Source organism: Hakea prostrata, chromosome 4, assembly GCF_041222555.1.
Source record: "Hakea prostrata isolate BN-2017 chromosome 4, UWA_Hpros_2, whole genome shotgun sequence".
In the NCBI taxonomy this organism is placed as follows: domain Eukaryota; kingdom Viridiplantae; phylum Streptophyta; class Magnoliopsida; order Proteales; family Proteaceae; genus Hakea; species Hakea prostrata.
In genome coordinates, this window is record NC_142603.1 from 51,642,279 (window position 1) to 51,666,704 (window position 24,426).

The following is a 24,426-nucleotide window of genomic DNA, read 5'->3' on the forward strand; positions in this document are numbered from 1 at the left end:
ATATCATACATTATAGGAATAAATAATAGACATTGTGAAATCAATCTTTAATGCTGGGTATATACAAGGAGAGATATTGTTGGGAGACTGTAAAATGGAATGTTGAAAGAGAGAAGTCAAGTTTCAAGGGGAAGAACAGGTTGGAATAATATCCTTAGAATTATATACCATTACACAGAAGGTTGTGTTTGGAACTTTTGGTTCCTCCTAAAATTCACCATGTGATAAATCACACCATTAGTTAGTTGAATTTTAATTAGATATTATCTAGTCCGAATCTGGTTGCTAATTAGACGGATACAAATAGTTTTCAGTTTAAAGAAGATAATAAAAAAGCAAAACAAATATGAATTCAAAAGTAGATTTCGACTATCCACTAATTACTGGACAGCTGAGTGAAATTTTCTTCGCCGGACAACTTACCTGAATTTGGCAAGTTTTAAGCATCTGAGTTGCAAATTTACAGTCCCCTTCAAAGAAACAAATGGCTAACCTCCAAACCTCCGAAGCTCAACCTTGGGCAGGTGCTTATCTAGGGGCTAGTCTAGGTTCTGGTGCAGAATAATTCTCATTCTCATATGCCAGAGCCACACAGATGGAACCTAAATTCTATCCTTGCAGCTCAGGCCATAGTGTTACTTTGTTCTCCAAACCCCAAATAAAGATGATCAGTAGTCTTCTATTCTTCTATGCTATGGTAAAATATTTTTAAGTCAACCACAAGGATGTGGATGTCAAGTTGCAAAACAATAACACAGAATAAAGGATACAAACTAAATCAAATTCTCAGAGACAATATTTTTGGATGATTCAAGTGTTACATAAAGTATTGACAAGGATGTCAGGCAAGTACATTAGTTTTACAGACAAAGGGCACAAACAAGGCCTGAAGGCATCAGATAATGATCCTTTAAGCTGAAGAAATTTCATTACACAAAGTTAAAATGCAAGGGATGATGGCACAAGCCCCCACACAGAGACCACAAAAATATAATTGCATCCGGCCATGTAGAAGCTGGCACCCGCCAATGTTTTTCTAGGTTCATATTCATACAAAAGACTAATAAGTAATTGTACAACAGTAAGTTTCAGCTTCGCTCCATGCCACAAACCAGTAAAGTGAATTAGAATATCCAACGTAGCTCTTTCCGAGCATGTTTTCTGCATGCCCATCACCCAAGGCAAACTTGTAGTTGGCAACCTTGTGACTTGTGGCTGAGGGATCATGCAGCCTGGAAATTGCAAAAACATGGCAGCAGGCTGTCTGATAAATTATTTGAAGTCCCGTTGATCACAATGGAAGAAGCTAATCAGTTCTTTTGGAATCTCTTTGGGACATGGGAAGTTCAAGGACTATGAGGAAGTAACATCTTTCAGATTCCCTGATGTATTGGACTTCACCGTTCATTAGCTTTAAAATCTTCCTGCACATGCTCAGGCCCAAACCTTCGTGGGTTACCCATCGGCTTCTATGGAACATATCTTGGACAAGTTCCGGAGGAAGGCCTTCCCCTGGGCAAACAATCCTACACCATAGACACAAAATATGATTGAGAAAGAGACCTGAATTCACAGAGGGGGTTTCAGCAAACTGATGATGCCATATGCCTTCCACTTGCCAAAATTTAGAAAGGACCACCTATGGAGATCATGAATGGTTTTTCTTTCTTTTGGTTGCTCTTACATTTTCACCATAAAGACAGAATAAAGAATAATGGATTCATGCTGCTCCATTGGTCCAAAGTAATAGAACCACTGATCAAGTTACAATGCAATATTCTCTAATGAAAAAGTGAAAAAAGACCTCCCCTTGCAATAAGATGGTGTTTCTTTATGGCTTGTGGATCCCAAAATCTCCAATATAGTAAATAGTGAGGCCCAATTTAAAGAAGTGTTTAACCTCGCAATTATACAGTTTCTAAAGTTCAGAAACCTTAATCTCGTGTGGCCAGTTCCAGAACTATTTTTGTTCAATTACTATTACTTGGCTGTTTAGCCAAGTAGGGAACATGAAAAGTCCCAGTTTGCTTTCCAGTTTCGGAGACTCCACCACAGCCCACACAAGGATATTTCTTCCTTTATTTGCTCTCATTTCTAAAATCAGTTTCATTGACTTGTTTAGATTAATCTGAATAGGTCCCTTCATTTAGCCAGCATTTGGAAGGAATCCCTATCTGTTTTATTTTAGTTAGTTATTTAAACCAACGCACGGCTTTTCCTGCCCTCTACGATTTGATTAATCGAAAAACAGAATTAGCTGGTGGCAAATCTTGGTGCAACAGTAAGTTTGCTCCATAGCGACATAGTAATTGTTTGAATCAGGAAACAGTCTCTTCATGCCATTGATTCAAGTGGAATCTTTTCAGAGGCTGTATAGGAACCGTGAGAATCAAATACTCTTGATTTGGGTTTCCATTAAAAGATCATTATATGCAGCTAAACATAGGCATGGGAAATAGAATGATGAGCCATGAAGGATCCTTTTCAAGAATTGATAATCTATTTTCTTTAAAATAAGAAAACTGAAAAAAGGGAGAGGAGGAGAGCGAAAACTAAACTCAGTATAATTGAAGATGGAAGCATGGATTTTCTTGACCCAATCAACTCTATTCATAGCCAAACTTTTCACTACTCCCAACTATGCATGTCTTTCCTCCCTTCTTCTGGTCTCTTGGGCTTATTTAGTTCAATCAATCAATCGTATCAACTCTACTTACTGGGTCATTGAAAGGCCTGTGTTGCACACAACCATACCACCTAAAATGACTTTCTCTCAATTTATCATGTATTGAAGTTATTCGTAATTAGTTCTAACTTGTATATTCCTAAATTTATACTTTCTGGTTTTACTTTACCAGTATTCCATCTCCATATCCTCCAAAATTTTAAGGTGTTGGTCCTTGCCAACTGAAGTATACCTTTAGGAGCATGAAGAATAATTCTTTGGGTTTTATATGAATATGTTGATAGCAAAACATTCTTGATGCAGCTCTCCACTTCTTCCAACTCTCTAATCTTAGTGCAACATCATCATATTTCTCGTTCTCAATTCATGCTTCCACATCAGTATCCAAATTTATCACTTTACAACATCTCAATATCTTCATTTTCCCATCCCAGTTGACAGTACCTACCATCACTACAGTTATGCACCACATACTCTATTTTTGTTTTACTTTATCTAAAACCATTTGATTTATTAGCTGATTGTCTATATCCTAGCTCAACATTTATCCATGCTTTTGTTTCATCTACCAAATCTAAAAGATAATGGTGGACAGTATGGAACAAGAAAATTTTCAATCCCCACCCATGTAAGGCAGGTAAGTGGTTAGATGAAGGGATAAGCCACACAAAATGTAATCCATTAAGGGAGGGGAAAAAGGGCTCTACTAAAGGCAAAATTACTTTCAACAAAAATCATAATAAGAAGACAAGCTTTGAAGAAACTGCAAATAAGAATTGATGCACTCACAATTTCTGAAAAGCTGCAACTTCATCATGTCTAAATTTTCAGCTCACTTTTTTTCCTTTATGATTTATCATGGATAATTACTCAAATTATATCCCTCATGGAAATTGAGCAAAATCTTGGAGTTGTTTATTCAGAGCCTATGCTTTGGAGAATGGGGCAAGAACTGAACCTGAGGTTCAACTATTGGGATTTTCATATGCATTGACAGCATTATGGTAGCAGGAACAAGTATATATATGGATGACTGTCAAGAACTACAGGCCAGTGAACAGTAGGTGGAACATTCTGTGAGATGTATCATTTATTATTCCAGAAATGCTGGTCTTGGGTTAGAAGCTAAAAGCATAGAGCCCCATCTTACGAGGTCTGAACCTCATTCAGACCACTCAACTCTAAGGTAGAGAGAGGCAGGTAATTCTACAAAAGAATCTTGGCTGGAGGAGAAAAAGGATAGTAACCAGGCATGAGGAGCCTGCCAATGCAGTCTGAAGGGTCAAAATGTATGCAGCCTTAACCCCCGCTTCATTGAGAGGCACTTTCCTGACCGGAACCTCTGACCACTTTGCAATTGAACAACCTTCCTACGCTGATGAGCACATTTATGTGTGAAATCTTAGGGCATAAAGCATGAATTTTACACACTTAAGAGTGGAGCTACCATGGGTTTTATGTTATTTTTGCAGATTTTATAAATTTTTTAGGACTTGAGTGAATACTTGGAGTTTTGGGTATGAAACATGCGATTTTACACGTCAAGAGGTCCGTTCAAATTCTCAAGTGCAGAAATGGGCCTAAGTTGGAGCATGATGGGCTAGAGATGCAATTATGGGCCAACTCCAAATTATTTTAGAAATAAATAAGCCAACTTTGATCTACGGCTGAGATTAGATTAGGATTTATATTTTGTTTTTCTTTATTGTAATTGAAAATTGTATGGAACCCACAAGTAGTCAAAAATTAGGATTTCCTATTTTTTTTCTATAGATTTTCTAGAAAATTTAATTTTTTTTAGATTTTATTGATTTCCCTAATTGTTTTTCTCTCTCTCCCCACTTTCTATTTTATTTACTTTCTTATTCCCTTAATAACCAACAACAACAACAATAAGCCTTGTCCCAACTAAATGGGGTCGGCTACATGGATTCTTGCCCTCCAATCAGTTCTGTTCGAGGCCATGCTAGATATAAGGCCTAAGCTATACATATCCTTTCTCACCACTTCTCCTAAGGTTATCTTAGGTCTACCCCTAGTTCTTCTAGTTCCTTCAATAGGAATTATATCACTTCTCCGAACAGGAGCATTTATAGGTTTCCGTTGAATGTGCCCGTGCCACCTCAAACAACTTTCTCTAAGCTTATCACTTATGGGAGCAACTCCCAGACCAACTCTAATATGATCGTTTCTTATCTTATCCATCCTAGTTTTACCAATCATCCATCTTAGCATCCTCATTTCTGCTACACTGAGTTTATCTATATGATTCTTTTTAACAGCCCAACACTCTGCACCGTACATCATAGCTGGTCGAACAACGGTCCTATAAAATTTTCCTTTAAGCTTTAATGGAATACGCCGATCACATAAGACCCGGACGCACCTCTCGACTTCATCCACCCTATTCTAATTCTTTGGGAAACCTCATCCTCTAAATCACCTCTTTTACTTATGATTGAACCTAGGTACCTAAAACAATCACTCTGTGGAATCTCTTTATCATCAAGTATCACCACTTCATCATCTGCCCGATCATGACTAAAGTTACAAACTAGATATTCTGTCTTCGATCTACTAAGTTTAAAGCCTTTTGATTCCAAAGCTACTCTCCATGATTCTAATTTGGTATTAATTCCCACTTGGGTTTCATCAACCAACACATTATCATCCGCAAAAAGCATACACCAGGGGACCTCATCTTGAATGTCTTTGGTTAATTCATCCATTACCAGTGCAAATAGATATGGGCTTAAAGTTGACCCTTGATGTAGCCCAACTGTTATCGGGAATTCATTACTTTGTCCCCCCACTGTTTTAACACTAGTCACCGAACCATTATACATATCCTTGACTATATCTACATATTTACTTGCAACACTTCTTTTCTCTAGTACTTGCCAAATTAACGCTCTAAGGACTCTATCATAAGCTTTTTCTAGGTCAATAAATACCATATGAAGGTCTTTCCTACATTCTCTATACCTTTCCATAAGTCTCATAATTAAGTAAATAGCCTCCGTTATAGATCTTTCCGGCATAAACCTAAATTGGTTCTCCGTAACTGTAGTTACGTGTCTCAAACGGGTTTCAATTATTCTCTCCCATAATTTCATCTTATGGCTTATCAATTTAATGCCTCTATAGTTATTACAACTTTGAATATCTCCTTTATTTTTGTAAATTGGAACCACAACACTTCTCCTCCAATCATCTGGCATTTTCCCTGTGCTCATAATCTTATTAAACAACTTAGTCAACCAAACTAGTCCATGGGTTCCTAAGCTCTTCCATACTTCAATTGGGATTTCATCAGGACCTTGTGTCTTGCCAAGTTTCATCCTCCTTAAAGCTTTTTTTACTTCGGACATCGAAATTCTACGTATATAAGTTCGGACACTGGTGCCTTGGTGAAAAGTATAATCGTCCGAAACATCAGTGCTTGAAGAATGCTCATTTAGTAAACTCGAGAAATAAATTTCCCATCTTTTCTTAATATCCTCCTCACAAACTAATACTTTACCATCTCCATTTTTAATACATCTAACATGGTCAAGATCTCTACTCTTCCTATCCCTCATCTTAGCTATCTTATAAATAGATTTTTCCCCTTCCTTTGTGCCCAACTTATTGTATAACTCTTCATACTTCCTTTCCTTTGCTTTTCCCGCAATTTTCTTAGCTTTATTTCTATCTAACCTATACCTTTGAAGATCCTCAACATCCTTAGTTCTTTGCCATGTCTTAAAACTAGTTTTTTTATTCGTAATGGCAGCTTGAACCTCACTATCCCACCACCACGTCTCTCTATAAGAATGGATATTTCCTTTTGATTCACCTAGAACATCTTTAGCCACCTTCTTAATACACAGCCATCTCATTCCACATTGCATTGGTATCCCCTTTAAAATCCCATTTTCCTTGTTTGACTACTTCATTAACGAAGGATTTAGAGTACTCTCCTTTCAAATTCCACCATCTTATTCTGGGATAGTTTACCTTGGACATTTTATGTGTTCTTGGGACTAAGCACATATCCAAGACCACAAGTCTATGTTGTGCAGTTAAGCTTTCCCCCGGTATCACCTTGTAATCCTTGCACAACAATCTATCCGTCCTTCTAGTTAGGAAGAAATCTTATCATATAAGGTCGAATCCATGAAAAAAGGTTTGGCTAGATTTTTTCCGGTGCCGGCTGCCGACCTGACGCACCAACCCTCCTCCTTTACCCGGGCTTGGGACCGGCAGCAAAGCACTGGCGGAGTTTTATTCCCTTAATAACCAACCCACTTATATTTTTGTTAACAAAATATATATACTTTTTTATTTATATTCTCTTTATATCTCCACATATCTCCACATATAAATCATATATATTTTTTTTTCTTTCTCTTTCTCCACATTCTCCACGTCTCGTCAGGTTTTTTCTCTCTCTTTCTCCACTTATTCTCTCTCTCTCTCTCTCTACTTAAAATTTCTAACGAATCTAGCTCTTTCTTTATTTGTTTTTTTTCTTTTTCTATTTTACTCCTTTTTATTATTACTCATTATTATTATTATTATTATTATTATTATTTTATTTATTTCCTTATTTGTAAACCATTCTCCATCTCCTATAAATATTACCTCCCCTCTTAGGTCTAGTTTACACTTTATTTTCTCTTTAGGCTGCGTTTGTTTGCAAAGGTGGGGTGGGAAAAAAACACATGTGGGCCCCATGTGTAGTGGGGTAAGGGAGAAGAAAAGAAAATGAAGGAAAGTGTGGAAAAGGATTAATTTTGGGTCCCACATTTTACTTTTCCATCCTTTTCCACAAAGTCCCACACTTTTTGTGGGGTTTTAAAAAGACTTGGGGTGGGAAAGTTGGGTTGCCACATCACCAAACAAGTTTCCTTGATTCAAGGAAACTTGTCTCTCACTTTCCCACCCCAAGCAACAAAACAATATACACTTTTAGGATTTAAAGGAAAAGTAGAAAATTTTGCTTTTTTCAAGAATTTTCCCACCCCACCTTTATTCCAGAAAACAAACGCAGCTTAGTTTATTTAAGTTTTGCACTTTCTATTCTCTCTAGCTTGTTCTAGGTTTTCTCTAGTTCTTTGATTACTTTGTGGGTTCTAGTTCTAGATTGAATGTTTAGGTTTTAATTTTTTGTGCAATGCAAGGAATGTTGAAGTTGTGTAATTTATTTTATGCAAGTGTATTTCCTTTATTTTTATCAATGCAATTTCAAGTTCAAGTTCAAGTTTCAAGTTTGAGGATTTGTTTTCTCTCTGGGTGTAGCAATTGTAGATCTAGATTATTCTAGATCTGGTTGTTAGGGTTGGTTGAGATTCAAATCGTTTGTTCAATTTTTTTTTGGAAATTCAAAGATGCAAGTAAGTAACATTCTTCAATAATCTTCTCTCCCCCCTCCATTCCTGCTTCTATCTACCCCTCTATATTCTTAATTTAGGATTTATTTTTCAGCACTTACTTACTGTTCTCCCTTCCCCTCTTGAGCAAAGATGCCTACAGTCGTGCATCTCTTTGGTTAAGGTTTCCCCTTTCCTTTTTATTGCTTTGTTATTTACTTTCTACATTTTTTTAAATATCCTTTCTCTCGATTGGTGGACTGTAAGCTACGACAAAGGGTCCATAGTCAAAGTCATTATAATTATACTCCCCTTCCCTCGATCTAGAGCTGACACTCGGATCACTTCCCTTTTATTTTTATTGTTCGCATTTTTTTCTTCTTGTCTTTTATTTATGCCTTGGTTGTGTTTACTTTATTTTCGTCTCAATCTGATTGCATTAGATGTATGGATTAGGACCGCTAGTTTAGTTTAATTAATTAGTTCAAATCTTTGAATCATGCACTCTCGTATTACCATTAAGAGATTAAATTTTAAGTGGCATATCTCCCTGAGATCGACCCATTAGCTACACGATACTATGCGCTTGTGGTTATTTTTATTTTGCAAACATGCGTCAAGGTCCACACTTGAAGAATCTTCGCTCGAGAAATGGATCTTAAAGACACTTTAAAGATGGGAAACTTTCAACTCCATTCAGTTCTAGTGCAACTTATCGATATCAAATCTAATTTTTGTCAAGATGGCAAATGAATGGGGTATGATTAGCAATAACAAAAGCTCGATGGAAATCATTAGTAATGGGTGATTTTGCCAGCGTGATCCTTTTCTTTTTCTTTTCTATTTTTCCTTATTCATCCTGTGCCTTCCTATACCTTTTGAATATTCTCTTGACCATCAGATGTAATTAAGGGCTTTTATTAGCAATGAAAAACACAATACTTTATAGCACCAGAAAATGATTCTCTCACATTCCGTTTGTTCTTTTTTTAAGACTAGAGTCCCCCAAAAATTATGAAGTTCAGTACTTCAGTTCTTCAGATAAGAATTGATCCACCTATCAAAACAGGAGAATAGGCCATTCAACAGGGATATTGATGCAGAGAAATCAACTCCTTGGGTTAATTTTATTAGAAATAAGCTTTGGGTTGGATTAGGTATGTGTTGGGACTTTGATCTAATGATTTTTGTTAGGATACCAGATCTCCATAACTAAGCAAGCTGTTGAGAAGAAAGAAGAAACTGAGAGAGAAGAAGGGAGAAAGCTGTGTTGCAAGAAGAGAAGAGGCCTGCGATTAGAGGTTCAGTTCCTCCTAATTGCAAGCTCTTATTTATTAAATTCTGAAATAATATCAATGACAGTTCTGCCCCTGCATATTTACAATATAGAAACCAAACACCTAAAACATAAGGACTAAATGCTACTACAGCTAGAACTAGGAGTCTTAGCTACCGCAGGGCTTTTAACAGTTTTCTTTGTAATTGACCACTTTAACAGGCCTTAAATATGGGCAGAGACTAGCCATTCAGAATTAATCAAGTGAGGAAATTTCTTTATTTTATTATTTTCAGTGTTTTAGTGGGGATAGGTTAGGATTTTATGAGTCAAGTCCTGTTTTGAGTAAGTTTTTGTTACCTTGCTAGTTAAGGACTGGATTAGGCATTCTCTTTTTGATGTTCGAAAGTCTAGCCTTTTAATATGAGATCTTAAGGAGATACAGCCGTGTAAATAAATTCTTTTGGGTAAATAAAAAATATATTCTAAACACCCTGAAGGGGAAAAGAACCCTGGGGTTTGGGGTGGGGTGGAGCTGGCTTCTGGAGCCTAGGGGTGGCCAATAAAGTTCTGTCTAGAACCCACGTAACAACAATGAGCCTTTTGTTGAGGTATCTGCTAAGTTTCTACGAAGGCCGGAGGGTGGGCTATTCTAGAACTAACATCATTACAGATGGCCTTCCAAATCTGCACAGGAGATTTGGATCTGGTAGCCCATCTGTGCATAGTGTACTCAGTCCAGATTTGCGTGATACAAGCACTGAAAGTCAGTTTCCTAACAGACTCCGCAAGATAGTGGCATTTGAGGGAAGAGGCTGTCCAACGATCAAGGGCGTCTAGATGTTTGCTAGATGGAGGAGAGGCCTCTCTATCAGATGCATCTGGTGAAGGGGCAGGTGGAGAAGAGATGGGGGACATCTTCATCAGAGGGGCAGAAGATGTAAGAGGCTTTTGGGGTTGGGGGGGGGTGGGCTGGGCTTGAGCAGTCAAGGAGCCTGTGAACGGACTTTCAGCATGCCGTCAATGGCGGAACTGAAGGGTGCGGGAAGACAGAAAGTGAGGGTTCTCCAGACCACAAAGGAATGGTGGGGGATGTGTCCAGTGAATCAGACAAGATTGCACCAAGGAACAGGACAGGAGAGGAGGCAACATATGGCCCTGGGTTGAGGCCATGGTAAAGATACCATTTTTGGAAGGAAGCTGATCGATTTTGTCACAGGAGGGGGGGCAGGGTTAGGCGGGGGGAAGTAAGGGCCAGATGAAATCTAGTTCTTGAGGGAAAGGGTAAGGGGGAGACCAAGAGCATGAAAGAATGAAAGAAGATGGGGAGGGGAGTTTTTCAGAATGCCTGAGAGCAAACAGCCTGGTGCCCACAACATGGTAGAGGATGCAGGAAGGGTGATAGGGGTCAAGCAAAAAGGATATATTAGATCCATTAGTGATGGAGAGGAACAAGGCTAAGAGAACAAGGGGAGGATGTGAGGAAAGACTATCCCTTCCCTTCTCTCCCCCCCCCCCCACTCCAAGAGCCCCTCCACACCCTCCTCCGACCTCGAACCACCCCCCCACGCCTGCCACCCTTACTTGGTCATCATTGTTCTCCTTTCTCTCCCTTCCCCCATGCTGGTCTTCCTCTTCACCTAACTCCTTCTCCCTTGGCAGACAGCCGGAAGATAGCCTTCTGCCCTCCCAATGTGCTTGACACTGAAGTTTCTTGTTGGAGCTGCTACCTCGGGCTCGGGGGACACTTAAGCCCCCCTTTCCAATTGTGAGATCTTCACCATCAAAACAATGGAGGACTGTTGGGACACTAAATATCTTCCTTTTGGACCACGGCTTCTTCCTCTTCAATTTCTTTGATGATGAAGACAAACCAAGTTCCTTGAAAGTGGCCCATGGTCAGTGGGGAAACACCCTCTTCCTTCAATAAGAGCACCATCACCTACAACTCAACCGGGAAGACTTTCCTCACTTCCACTCTGGGTCTCCGGTTTGCCTCTCCATTACTAGTGCTCTGAAGGCTTAAGCATAGTTGGCTCAACATTAAGGAACCCTCTATACTCCTATGCCATGACCCTTAAACGAGACATACTCTCCTATCCCCACATGCATGTGGAAGTTGATGTGTATGCTCCCTAACCTTCATCTATCCTAGTCTTTGAAGAATCCAGCTTCAACTTCACCCAAGCCGTGACTTGAAACCTCCTCATTGTAGTGCCTGCAAATTATTCAGCCATCATACTTGCTTGATGGCCATTTATTCAGGTACCCCCAATGCCACCAACGTGCCTGTCGCCATCAATTTGATCCCTATCAGGCCTCATAAAGGTACCAGAGAACCTAGTAGGATGTCAGTTTGCCACTACCAAAGGAACCGAAAAATCATTGTAACTGACCTACAAAATCACAGTTACACTCGCTTCTAATCCAATTATGTCAATTCAACCTGCAAGTCAAATTGATTAGATTTCTATCATCTACTGTTGTTGAACCCACCACTAACAACGCCATTTCTTTTGTGGATCCGTTGGTTATGGTCACCGCCCCTATGGATTTGTTGCTTCCTGAAGATCCTGCCACTCTTGTCGATCCATAGTTGTCAAGGCGTCACTTAATCGTCTAGACAGTCTTAGCCATGGCAAAGCGACCGTCACTTTTTTTGAAACAAATAAAGCAATCGCTTTGTTGCCCAAGGCGTCGCCTAGGCATTCAGGGCGCTCACCAAGGCGACCGCTTAACAAAGATACCAAATCAATGGTATGGAATATAATTGAATTTGATTCTAATCTAAAGGTTTTTATTTGTTAGTTTTACAAATTGAGTATAGGACTATGATACATGGAATCAAATCAAAGTAAATAGGGTGAGGGGGGGAAAAAAACAAAACTTAAACACTCCTCCTCACGGATTCACAAAATAGATACCCTAACCCAAATCACTCTTGCTCTCTCGCAAAAATTTTCTTCCTCATAGATCCCCTTTAGTTGTTAAATTTTGAAGTTTGATTCATGACTTTGATGTTATGTTTGAAGTTAATGACTATGTTCATTTTTCAATGTTTTATACTAATTATATGAATAAACTTTTCATTAAGTTTGCAAAATGCTTCATACTTAAAACGCTAGGAATTTTATGTAACTTTTGATATTTGGATTAAATACAAAAAATTAACACTAGAATGCCTTGACCACCTAAAAACCAACAGCAGAATGCTTTGACCGCTTAGTCATCGCTTTATTGCTTTGTCGCCTTGGAACCTTGGAAGCCGTTCATCGCCTTGGTCGCTTTGACAACCTTGCATCAATCTGCCTCCAATTGTGATGAAGCAGCTGCCCTTGACCTGCACTATGCTGTCCCTTCAGCCATTTTGCCTCTTGTAGTCGAGCTGTCACTGACTGATCTTCCTGCTACTTTTCTACTTCTCCCTGCCCCCTTTTTCTCCTTGTCTTCCACCACTCACTTGTCCTCGATTTCCCCCATACCGGTTTCCCTACCCCCAAGCCTTTCCCTTCCCCTTCTAGCTCTCTTCTCTCTACCTAAACCTTGCCACCTGTTGTACCTTCTATTCTGCTTCTTGTGTTAGCCCTATGCCCTCCCCTCTATTGTAACCCTCTCCTGCCGATCACTTAGTCACTTTCTCCTCCATGGGCCCTATCATGACCCCACCTCTTTTGCCCTCCTTGGACCAGGCCTCTGGGCCCATCTCTCACCTACTCTCCCCCTACTCCCTAGCCCATTTCCCCCTCTTTCAAACCCATTCCTCCTCCTATCCCACCCCCTTAGTCTTCTTGGCCCTCTCTATTGATGCAGCCCATCATCTTATCTCCTAGGCCCCTATCCTGCCACTTAGTAGCTCCTTCCCTTCAATTGAGGTTCTATTGCCTATTATTGATCCTATTCTTGTGATTGCAGTGGCACTGACTACAAGTAGGCTGGGGGTTCTTCCAATAGTGATGCCCCCTCTCCTCCGCTTTGACGTAACCGGAAAAGCATCCGTTCTGATAATGGGTGCCACAACTTGGATGAAGACTTCATTGTCGAGCTCAATTCATCTAGAAAGATGAAGAGAAAAATAGGAAAAACCAGCTCTAGTCCTTGAGTTTGTCATGGCTTTGGCATTGACCTTAATGCTTAGTTTCTATCTATTTACTTTGCTTTTGCTTAGGGCCAGTTGGCTTCTATAGGGCTCTAGCTTCTGCTTTCTTGTGGTAATCTCCCCCCCCCCCCTTTCTCTCTTTCTCTCCTTTTGGTTAATGAATTTTTCATTCATTCCCCCCCCCCCCCCCCCCAAAAAAAAAAGGAAAGAGAGAGCAAAGGGGCACAGGATCAAGAGTTTCCTCTGTAGTTGTCAAGGCACCAGGGCAACAAGGCGTCCGGGGGGAAAAGAAAACCAAGGCAACACCTCGACCCTTGACCCTCAGAAGGGGCTGGATGACTTGCCTTGACAACTATGGTTTCCTCCAAATCGGAGAGGAGTTAGAGGGGAGTGTAGCAATCTAGAGGCAGTCATGCTTAAGAAAGTAAGAGTATACACAATTGACCACTAATGGAATTCTCATGTCGAGATTTTCCAAATTTCTTTGAGTAGGCCTAGCAATATTATAATCCTTGATGCGACGAATGCCAAGATCTCCCTCAGTTTGGGCTTACAGATCTTTGGACCAGCTAAGGGGGTGAAAGAATTTGGAGGATTCTTGGCCCTTCCATAGAAAGCTGCAAATACGAGATCTCATGGTTTGGATGTGATATTTTGAAAGGGCAGCGACTCCACAATAGTAGATGTAGAAAGATTGGAGGACAAACTTAATTAGATCCAGTCTATCTGCATAGGAGAGGAGTTTGCCTTTCTAGAGTTGTTCTCGTACAGGAATTTGATTAATGAGATTTTTGGCTGAAGCCCTTTCTTTGTTCTCTGAAATTCAGATTTTGCCATGTAACTCATTTAAAGGTCAAAAAGATCCTTGAGATGTGAGTTCTTGACCACAGTTTTTTTCTGGTAGGAACCAGAGGTTATGCTGCTTTTCTCTGTTTCATATCAAGTAAGCTGTTTTTTCTCCTTCCATCGATCGTCACTGTTGTTTGTGATCGCATCTACAATCTGACCTACTAAAGGTAATATAATGGAAGATATTTTCAGACTCTAAAGTGCTGCCCTAAAATGGATCTTTAACCAGGGAATTCTCCAGATCAGAGCTTGAGATCTGGTCATGCAAAATCACCACAATTCTCGACTTCTTGTAATTGGAGTCCTCTATTGATTTACATCCAACCATCTGATAGTTATCATCGTCAGGGGAATTTAAATCACTGTTGAGTTGCTACAACCAGAGAGTTTGATCTCCATGTGTCTGAGTTCCTAAAACACCCAAGGATTCATAATCCAACAAGTGAAAATTTTCAGTATTTTTGGGTTTGGACATTCTACCAATTTGTGAAGCTTTGGTCAAACCGTTGAGGTTTTACATCCCAACCATCCCCCATAAAAGGACTCTAAGATCGTGGACAACATTCTTCAATTCATAGATTGTTTGCTTTCCTCTAATTCACTGCACAAAAAAATTCCCAGAATGTTATGCATGGGTTTCAGTTCAAGAACCCAATATTGTCAGTAATATCTAAACTAGGTGTCTGGAAGGATAACACAAAGAAAATTAAAAACATACTCTGAATACCAACAGGGAGTTTGATCTCTGGAACTTTATAATTCAAGAAATCAAACAGACAAGATTCCTTGTAGATCAACTTAATAACAGCTACTTTAAGATCCGTCTACAAACAAATGAATTGCTTACATATATGGGGACAGACAAAGAACCAGATAACAGATTTTAAGCCAATTCAACAGGTAATTAGCATAGCCAGGAATCTAACTCGTAAGAAGCCGAGACATAAACACACAAAATCATCTTAAAAGATCCAGTAGTACAGTAAATAAATTGTCATCAGATGAAGACACCTGGGGAAGGAAAGGACTGGAAGTTTTAGGTAATTCAGCTTTGTCTAGTTACTAGGATTCACTGAAGTTGTCACACTTCCAAAAACTTAAATAGAAGATGAACATTTATATAAAGGTATAGTCTAACTGACCTGAACTCAAGATGCACCAGCTCTATTCCATCTGAGATCTGCCTCAAACTAGGACGAACATGAATTTCTACCCAACCTTCTGGACAGGGCGCATACTGCACCATATTCAACAAGAAATCAGCCAAGAGTTGTTGAATTCTTATTTGATCACCATAAACAGCCAGTGTTTTGACTTCCTCTGGAATGTCCCGGATCAACTGTAAGCCTCTCTCTCTCAGCAGGACCATTACTTGGCTAACAACAGCATTTATAACACCCCCAAGTAAAAATTCAACCTTTTCCAGCACCAGGGAACTGTTACCAGGAAAGAAAAATCTCAGTCACAGGACTTGAAAACCACAAGAATCTTTTCAAGTCCTAACATTAGCACAACATTGTATTGGCATTTCCATAGGGATAGTAGACCAGACTCTTGAGTAAACATTGGTCATATGGCATAGATTGGATTTAAGACCAAAGCATATCATATTTTGTGTATCACTAAAATCTTCAATTCTGTGACATTTATACCGTCAGAACTTTTCAGTAAGATCAATATATGAGCCAAATACATTAATGACATGTAAACGTGCATCTGTACCTAGTAGATTTTGTCAAATTCCAAAGGTTTATGCCTAACTAGGTCCTATTCTAGTTTCATGTAAATAATTCAGCAAAGAACCAGAGGCACAATAGAGAATTAGAATTGAGAGAAAGTTGGTAAAACAACAATAGCACATATATTTTGACCAGAAACTGTATAATTCAGTATGTTAGGACCAGCAGAATTGTGACTTATGGGTAACATGGATTATTCATCGCATTTTCTCAATAATTTTTTTTGGTAAGATCAATAAAAATAATTCAGTATGTTAGGACCAGCAGAATTGTGACTTATGGGCAACATGGATTATTCATTGCATATTCTCAATAAACTTTTTTGGTAAGATCAATAAAAATAACAACAATGTCGATAATTGTAATAATGATGAAAGGTTTTTGGTAGTTGGTACACGGACACACTTCCAACCATTGGATGACCATGACTGTGTACAGTCCGTAGCTTCTCATCCACATCCAATGGTTGAAACATGATCGTACATAAACCTTTTTGCCATAATAATAGTAACAAAAATCATAATAAGTGCCCACTTTTTATACACGGTCTTGTCTTACAACCATTTACTTCTTTTTTGGTGGGGGGGCTGCATAAAACCTATTGCTTAATAATAAGAGAGAGTGAACTTAAAGAGTAATGATTTAAGATTTTTCTTTTTTGGGGGGAAAAAAAAAGGACTCACAAAGTTCTAATTTTGAGTTTGAGATTATGTTGCAGTATCATGAGATATCTCTTTCCAAAGATTTTTTTGGTTTGGTGTTAATTTGACGTTATCCTCAAATTCCTTTGAATATATGGTGCTTCAATGTGCAATGACTGACTCCTAGATTGTCCTAGATTGTGTGAGATCAAATACTATAAGCAATTCTAATCACCTTCTTTTCTTTCATTGTTCATAACTCTCATGTCTGGTTCTACTGGAAACTGTATCTCACAAAATCACCTGATCTTTCCCTTACGTCGATGTTTCTGGTGGTGCCTGAAACTAGTTTGGGAGTTTGAAGCATGATTCAATTAATCCTTCCTAACAGATACACCCCAAGAAAAAGTGGCATTAACAAAAGGATGACAGGTATCTACAGTGTATTGCATGCATAGTTTCCAAAACTGGACCACAGGGTCGAAAAGTCACCCAGTTCAGGTTCGGTCAGGTTTTGACACCACAAACCATGGCTCTGACCAAAGGATAAATTAACAAATGTAAGAATTCCACAGCTTTCTACAAAAATTAGGACCAAAGAGCTCAACAGGGCAGTTCTCGTGAAACTGCGCTGTCGATCTGCCCTGTGTATCTGGTTTTAAAACAGGGCAGGGTCCTGAGTTGGGGCAGAACTGATAAAGGGGCAGTTACCTGTATGACTGCTGTTTCAGTCCAACAATTAACAACTATAACTACATGCATAAGACAGGTAGCTGCAAATCGGTGTTCAGTGCTATTACCCATATGTAACCAAAACAAATTACTTAAAGAGGGAGCTCACCCATCTTCAATGCTTTCCAGATCAACATCGGTAATTATCTTCAGCATCTGTTTCTCACAAGCGGCACTTGTCTCAAGAAACTGCTTCTGATCTTCGGTCAAATCAGTAGCCTCCAACAGTGAATTGGTAAACTGTATTCCACTTAGAGGATTCTTTATTTCCTGGCAAATGTAAGCCAACTCTTTCATCCTTGTAAAACATTTCTTCTCTTGATGCCTCTGCACTTCCAGAGCTTGCTGCAGTTCTGGGCTTGCAATCTGCAGAAAACAGAATGCTCCAATAATCTGCCCCCCCATATTAACCCTCTTATTTGCTGTCAAGAGAGCCTGCACATATTTCCCATTCCGGTCAAAGAAGGCAAATGGAAACTTGTCCGTATCTTGCCCTTCAATTGCATTGTGCAATACAATCATAAATTTAGTCATTGCATCAGGGCCTTTAAGCCGACAGCAACTTCCAAAAACCTCCCCAACCAACATCTTCCCAATCATGTCCCCTCTTCCCCAGCCAGTGAGCTTTTCCATGGCTGTGTTCCATTCCGAACAGCAGGTGTTATCATCTGATGCAAATATTGGTGGTATTAAAGGATTGGGGTTTTGTACAATAGCCTTGTAATCACCCTGTATATGGATGAACTTGTCCATAACCACCTTCTGGCCTGTGACATCCTGACCAACGAAGCAAACCCCAATAATATTACCCATGTAATCCTTGCTAGAGCAGGCATTGACTACTATGAAGACAGCCTTTTTTAGCTGTTGTGAACCAAATGTCCTGAGCTTTATTTCTACATTTTTATCTTCTTCACCTGCAAAATGTGATTTATGTGATGGAAACTCAACATTGCAAAATAACTTTAGGTCAAAATAAGTGTCCTCCAATTTTTCAATGGAATAACCATAAATATCAACTAGTATTAACAAGCACTAAAATTTTTCTAAAATATCTAACTACAAGATTACCCCCCCAAAAAAAAATCCAACTATGAGAGAGAAAGAAATCATAAACAATGCTGAAAGCAAGCAGTTTTCATTTTTGGCCATTGGAAGAGACAACATGCATGGGTATGTTTCAGATAGTATAGTACAAAACACATATGACAAGCAGAAAGGAAATAAGTTATGAGAAACAAAAAGGGGAGACAACAAACACTAAAATTCTATTCAAATGTTGGCCATTGGAAAAGACAAAATGTATTGGGCATGTTGTAGGTAGTATAGTACAACACATAGATGATGAGGAGAAAGAAAATAGAAACAAGAAGTGGAGAACATATCCTAAAGTTCTATTCAAATGTACCTAATCTTTGTAGAGGCATATGAGAAAGCAATGAAAATCACAAGTTATCCAGTTCTCCCAGTTCAATAATGATACTTACCATGCCCTGGGTTAAACAAACTAAAGGATGAAAGGTTGCTGCCTGGTCACATAGCCCCTGGCACAGTACAGCAGACCAATAAGAGTGCGTGCAGAAGCCTCAACATCGATGGGATACTTTTTTTCAAGGAAGAGGAGTGGTAATCTCACGCACTCTTGTGTCAGGGTGCAGGAGGGGCAAAGCAACTCGAGGCAGCATTCTTTTTCCCTATAATAAAAATAGTTCACCAAACACACTATTTGGTTAAAGATATCAGGAACTACATTATAAGACAACATATTCATCAAACTCATGTGTTTTGGTAGGGTGAAGAAAAAATATTTTAGGTTAGATATATTCAATTGGCAGCACCAACAATTGCTTGTACAAGAGGATATACCTCTTAAAGCATGAAAAAGTAGTTTGTCAACGACCTCTGCAGATTCTTTATGAACAAGATCCTGAACCAGTGATTTCCCCATAGCTTCCTCAACTGATAGACCAGTAAGCTCGGCTACCTTCGCATTCCACCCGTTTATACAGCCATGGGAGTCCACAGCCAAAATAGGGGCAGTTGCAGTCTCTATCAGCCTAACCATCTCTCTAGCAACTGAGCTAAGCTCATCTACTCCCTGCAATTCCACTTCCCCAAGCTGTGCATTAACCACTGTCTTGGAATTGCTCCCCTCAGCATCTTTAAAGGAGTCTCGCAGTATAAGCTGCAATGAGTGAATTGCATCCATCTCAGCATTCTCCCAAGGCAAACTGCGGCTCTTTACCACTTCCAAGAATGCCTTAAATGAAGAGCGTGGGTGCATCCTCTGTCCATCATCCTCATCCTCTGGGTGGTGCTTTGCTCCTCCCCACTTAATTTCTTTGGCAGTATGGGAGCGGAACCAGAACAAGAAATCCTTAGAAGTGATGTATGCCACAGCCATACCACAAACAGCATCACCAAGGGATGCTGCCCCAGGGTATCCAGCATCAGCTAAGCTGTCTGTGCTCAAACCTGTTGAGTCTCCATGATGAGCTAACAACCACTCTGTGATGTCTTTTATCTGGGCTTCAGTAGGGGTTACACCAAGTGGGTAATACTTGCCTTGGAAATAGAGAGCAGCCCCATCGCATTTAACAAGGTCCATGATGCTGGGGCTCTGGGTGACAATTCCGGCAGGGGAATCCCGGAGAAGCATGTCACACAAAAGAGTTTGAGTCCGCAATACATGCTTCTCTGACAGTTGTGATGCCAATTGCAACTCCATATTGAGTTGAAGCCCAAAGGCTTGCATAAGGAATTCACAGGCATAACGGAGGGGGAATGGAATGCAACGAGCAGAAGTATGGTGACACACAACAAGGCCCCAAAGCTTCATAGAACTACGTCCAGAAGTTCCCTCATCATCATTCCCATTGATAATTACTGCAAGTGCTAGTGAGGCGATCGAGCCCATGTTGGACATGTACTGAGCGTGGCACCCATGTGGGGCCCGAAGCGTTGAACCAACCAAGCAGAGAGGCTGCATAAGATCTTCATCCTGAATAACCCGAACAGGAGAGGCATGGCAGTCGACAATCATCCTAACCCGGTTTTGCTTGAACAAGAACCTGGAGGCCTGGGGGATGTCAGTCGCAGGGTAGTGTAAACCAATATATGGTTCCAAGTCCTGTCGCTTGCTCTCGGCCACAACCTCACCATGCTCGTCATCATGGAACTTATACACCATAACACGGTCATAACCAGTGAGCTCCCTGACGTGATCAACCACGGTATCACAAAGAAGCTTGATATCTCCACCAGGGAGCGACTGTAAACGAGAGATGGCACGGACAGCGAGCTTCTGCGACTGCACAGCACCAGCAATCGAGAGGGCAGGGTCCTCAGTCCTCGCAGGCTCCAAGTCAATTACAATACCCACGTCAATCCGATGCAAGATGGCGTAGAAGGGTTTCCCAGAAATTCTGGAATGGATCCAGAGGGGATTCAGTAACGTGATTTCCCGTGCACCGAATGCCTTCTCAAGGAGAACAGAGCTGGATGGTGTGAAAAGCGTACGGACATCAGTACCAGCTGTGAGTGTCTCAGGTTTCTCAAGAGTAGGGACTGACTGCGGATTAAGGTCGAGCATTTCAGTGGCGTTCTCACTGTAACCAATGACCCTGAAAGTGGACTCATCAACGGCAATCATACAACCGAAGGGCTGTATATGACCGCCTCTCTGAATTTTGGATAAGTATGCTGTGATTTGCTGTTCTGGGACTGATTGTGTTGTGGTTTTAACGGATTGGGTGTAATCAAAGGACTTACCAGACTCGCCGGACTGTTCGAAGACTGCATGGAGGCGAGCATCGACAGTGTACTGTGCAATGGCTTTACTTACGGATTCTCCTTGGTGCGATCGTATGTTGCTTCCTCCTGAGGAATGGGTTTGGTTACCGTAAGTTCCTTTGCTACCAGAAGCCATTGGTACACTCTTGATCACCTCTTTCTCTCTCTATCTCTTTCTTCCTTCCCCCACCTTTCTGTGTGTAGCTTAACGTCCAACGGTTCGAATTCTCAGGCTTCTCTCTTCTTGTCTCATCGAAAATCGATACATGTAAGGAAGTTCTCCTGATGGAATTGGAGGGCATGCAGCAATTCTCGTTTTCTCTTCTCTCGGCTTCTCTCGTTTCGATTAATTTATTCAGGTTTTTTTCCCTCTCACTAATCTGTTCTTAAGCTTCTTAAACCAGTTGCTCAACGCTAATCATTGGGGACGGCGTTGCCACTCCGCAGCCGGCTATCTTCTTTTTCACTTCTCGTCTTGAGCCTTCATCAGCTAGTGCGAAGATGGATTCCTGGAGAACCAATCGCCTAGCGCTACGTGGATTAAGCCACCGTTGTGGCAATCATCTGGCAATGTTGACGTGGCTATAACTTGGTTGAATAAATTTTTTTTTGTAACAAAGACGCTTTTTATATAAGGGGGTTGGGATAATTCATATCATCCCACAATCTCTCCACTGAGAGGTGAGTTCTCTTTTTTTTTTTTTTTGGGAAACTGAGATTCAATTAGCTGAGGCGAAAGCCAAGACATCCGGTCGGTCGGCCGGCGGAGGGGGTTCCCCCTGCCTATCCTTCCATTGGTTGAATAAATTAATAATAAATTACTGATTGATGGTCCTATTGACCCTAAGATGGGAATAAATCAGTGGGGCCCTCTAATAAAGAAAAAGACAAGGTTGTTGGAATAGGGATATGCTTTCGGAAGCAGCGTCACATGAAGGGGGTGTGATCGATGGATGACTAACGGCCATAAATGTCCTATCCTTCACGTGCCAATTTTTGACATGATGGACGAACTTTTGATTCGTTTGAAAGTTGATTGTCATAGAGGTGAGCCATATATCCGCATCATATCATCAGTAGAGACAAATAATGGGCCCCACGGAGATTGATCTTTCGATGGAGACTCCACATCGACGGAAGATGGTATAGGTTTGAGTGGGGTCCATCAGCCCATCACCGGATCACGTGAAGGGGGAGGTTTTGGCCTTGGGCTCTTGGGCACTTCGACTGGTCTTTTTTTTTTTTTTTTTGCCAAATTTAACTTTTTTTTTTTTTCATTTTTTTGATGAGGTTCATCCGGGCCAGCTTGCGCGCACCACGAATACATCCTCAAATTAATGCCGCCGAATGGGTGCGAACCCAAGACCTCCCTGTGGGAGGTAGAGTTTTTAACGGCTTTACTAATCCATCATTCGACAACAAATAGTGCATTCGGTACTATCATCTCCTACCTTGTCCTCCTATTCTTCACTTTCCATGTTTTGTTTCGAATCTTTACAGGATTTGGCTGGTAGTCTATGAACTATCCTTTTCGTCGCAGTACAAAAGAAGTTAAAAAAAAAAAAAATTTGGTCAAAAGGTCAAACGATTCATTCATAATTGAAATAAAACACAGACACAAACATCGAACGAAAAAAAAATGACAAGAACTAAGGGATGGGCGGAGCCCAATAAATCCTAATAATACTGGTTGTGACAACCACAGAGCCAAAAAAACATAATGGGTATGATAAACATAACTACTACTACCGCCTGTGGAGACACACCATGAAGACGGACATCGACGCAGACATAACCATGCCACAAGGGTGTACATACCATACGCCTCAAAGGTGAAAATTGAGCACGCCACAAGGGCGGAAATTTTTAAAAATTTGTTAGGTGAAAAAATATATCCAAACCGTACAGAAGTTTGATTTTTATTTGCGCCAGCAGGGCTACAAGTCTACAACATGTAATGATCATGTCGCAAATTTTAGCATTGAAAAAGAATAAATAAGCCAATGGAAGGATAGTAGAGTGGTTGAGAACCTCACCTCGAGATTGTGGGTTTAATCTTTACAGGCAGCATATGTAAAATCTCCGTCCCCAATTTCCCTATACACAAAGCGCCTTTGTTTCCAAAAAAAATATATATATAGATGAGGAATCAAGTGTAAATACCATTTTCTTATTTTACTAGATTCCACTCAATCTTTTGAAATTTACAAAAATATTATCTGATTTCAGTCTATTCGGTTGAACTCAATTTAAGTTTTTCTTCGGCGATTTCTCCCCTTTCTTTGTCCTCTCCTTCTTGGAAATTTATCAGGTCTATTTCCTTGCAGATGCGTAACAAAGTGTCCCAACATTACATCAAACAGTGGAAATCCATTTACAGGTCCGATCACAGTCAACTGATATTGGTCCTTCTTCTTTCCCTTCTAATTCTATACTCATCCCTTCATATCTCTCTGTCTCTCTCAAATTTAATGTGGATGGTTAAAGCAACAAGTATCAAATTCAGTTTGTTGAGAAAATTGAAAAGCTGAATGAAGAACTAGGGGAAGAAGGTTAAACAAATAAAGATGAGATTTCCACCTAAGAGGTGGACTTGTTTAGCAACCATTCCTTGTTCACATTTATGCTTATATCCACCTCTGAGGTGGACTTTAACTTGATTGAGATTGGTTCATCGTGAAAAGGAAAACTTGATTGAAATTTGAGAGATTGTGAGAGATATTACTGGGAAGCTAGTCCCCAAATTGAAGGGCGGAGGGTGGATGGAATTGAACTACCTTTATTTGAGCTGGGGAGAGCAACTCGAATGAGATTTAATGCTTTAGTTTTAAAGCTCCTAAACTACCCAATACAAAATTTATTGTCCTCTGTTCGAGATTAGCTTTGCTAGATATAACGCAAATTCATGGTAACATTCAAACCCCATCCTCAGATAGCTCTGTTAGCGAGTGCCAACATGGGCATTTCTTCATTTCTTCATCTCCTTCCATTTGATCCATCTACTACCAAATCTGAAGACCCTTTCTTTCTTCAATTCGAAGCTATTCGCCGCTCTGCCCACCGCCTCTCTCATCCTCTCAATTTATCTTCTCATTCTGCTCTCACCATCGATGTCACCTTAACCTCCGCTATAATCCTTGTAACCCTCGATCTTCACATCCCTAATTACATCCTCTTCACTTCCTCTGCCAAAATGTGCTCTCTCTTTATCTATTTTCCTGCCCTGGTTGGTGTCACTCTGATTGATGAAATCAACATTCT

The 24,426-nt window shown here is 40.2% G+C and overlaps 1 protein-coding gene across 2 annotated transcripts; it reads right to left on the reverse strand.

Annotated features, from left to right (window-relative positions):
- Nucleotides 1-874: 874 nt before the first annotated feature.
- On the reverse strand, nucleotides 875-21,569 carry LOC149019482 (phytochrome B). 2 transcript variants are annotated; one of them, XM_089153481.1, is made up of 5 exons: nucleotides 19,240-21,569; nucleotides 17,483-18,290; nucleotides 15,404-15,697; nucleotides 15,188-15,272; nucleotides 1,484-1,526 (listed from the first exon to the last, which is right to left on the reverse strand). In XM_089153481.1, exons 1-4 carry the CDS (start codon nucleotides 21,299-21,301, stop codon nucleotides 15,224-15,226), a joined length of 3,213 nt encoding a protein of 1,070 aa, XP_089009607.1. In that variant the 5' UTR covers nucleotides 21,302-21,569; the 3' UTR covers nucleotides 1,484-1,526; nucleotides 15,188-15,223. The 2 variants fall into 2 exon arrangements, with proteins under 2 accessions (XP_089009606.1, XP_089009607.1); XM_089153480.1 differs by lacking the exon at nucleotides 15,188-15,272 and having other exon boundaries at nucleotides 875-1,526; nucleotides 19,240-21,566.
- Nucleotides 21,570-24,426: the final 2,857 nt, after the last annotated feature.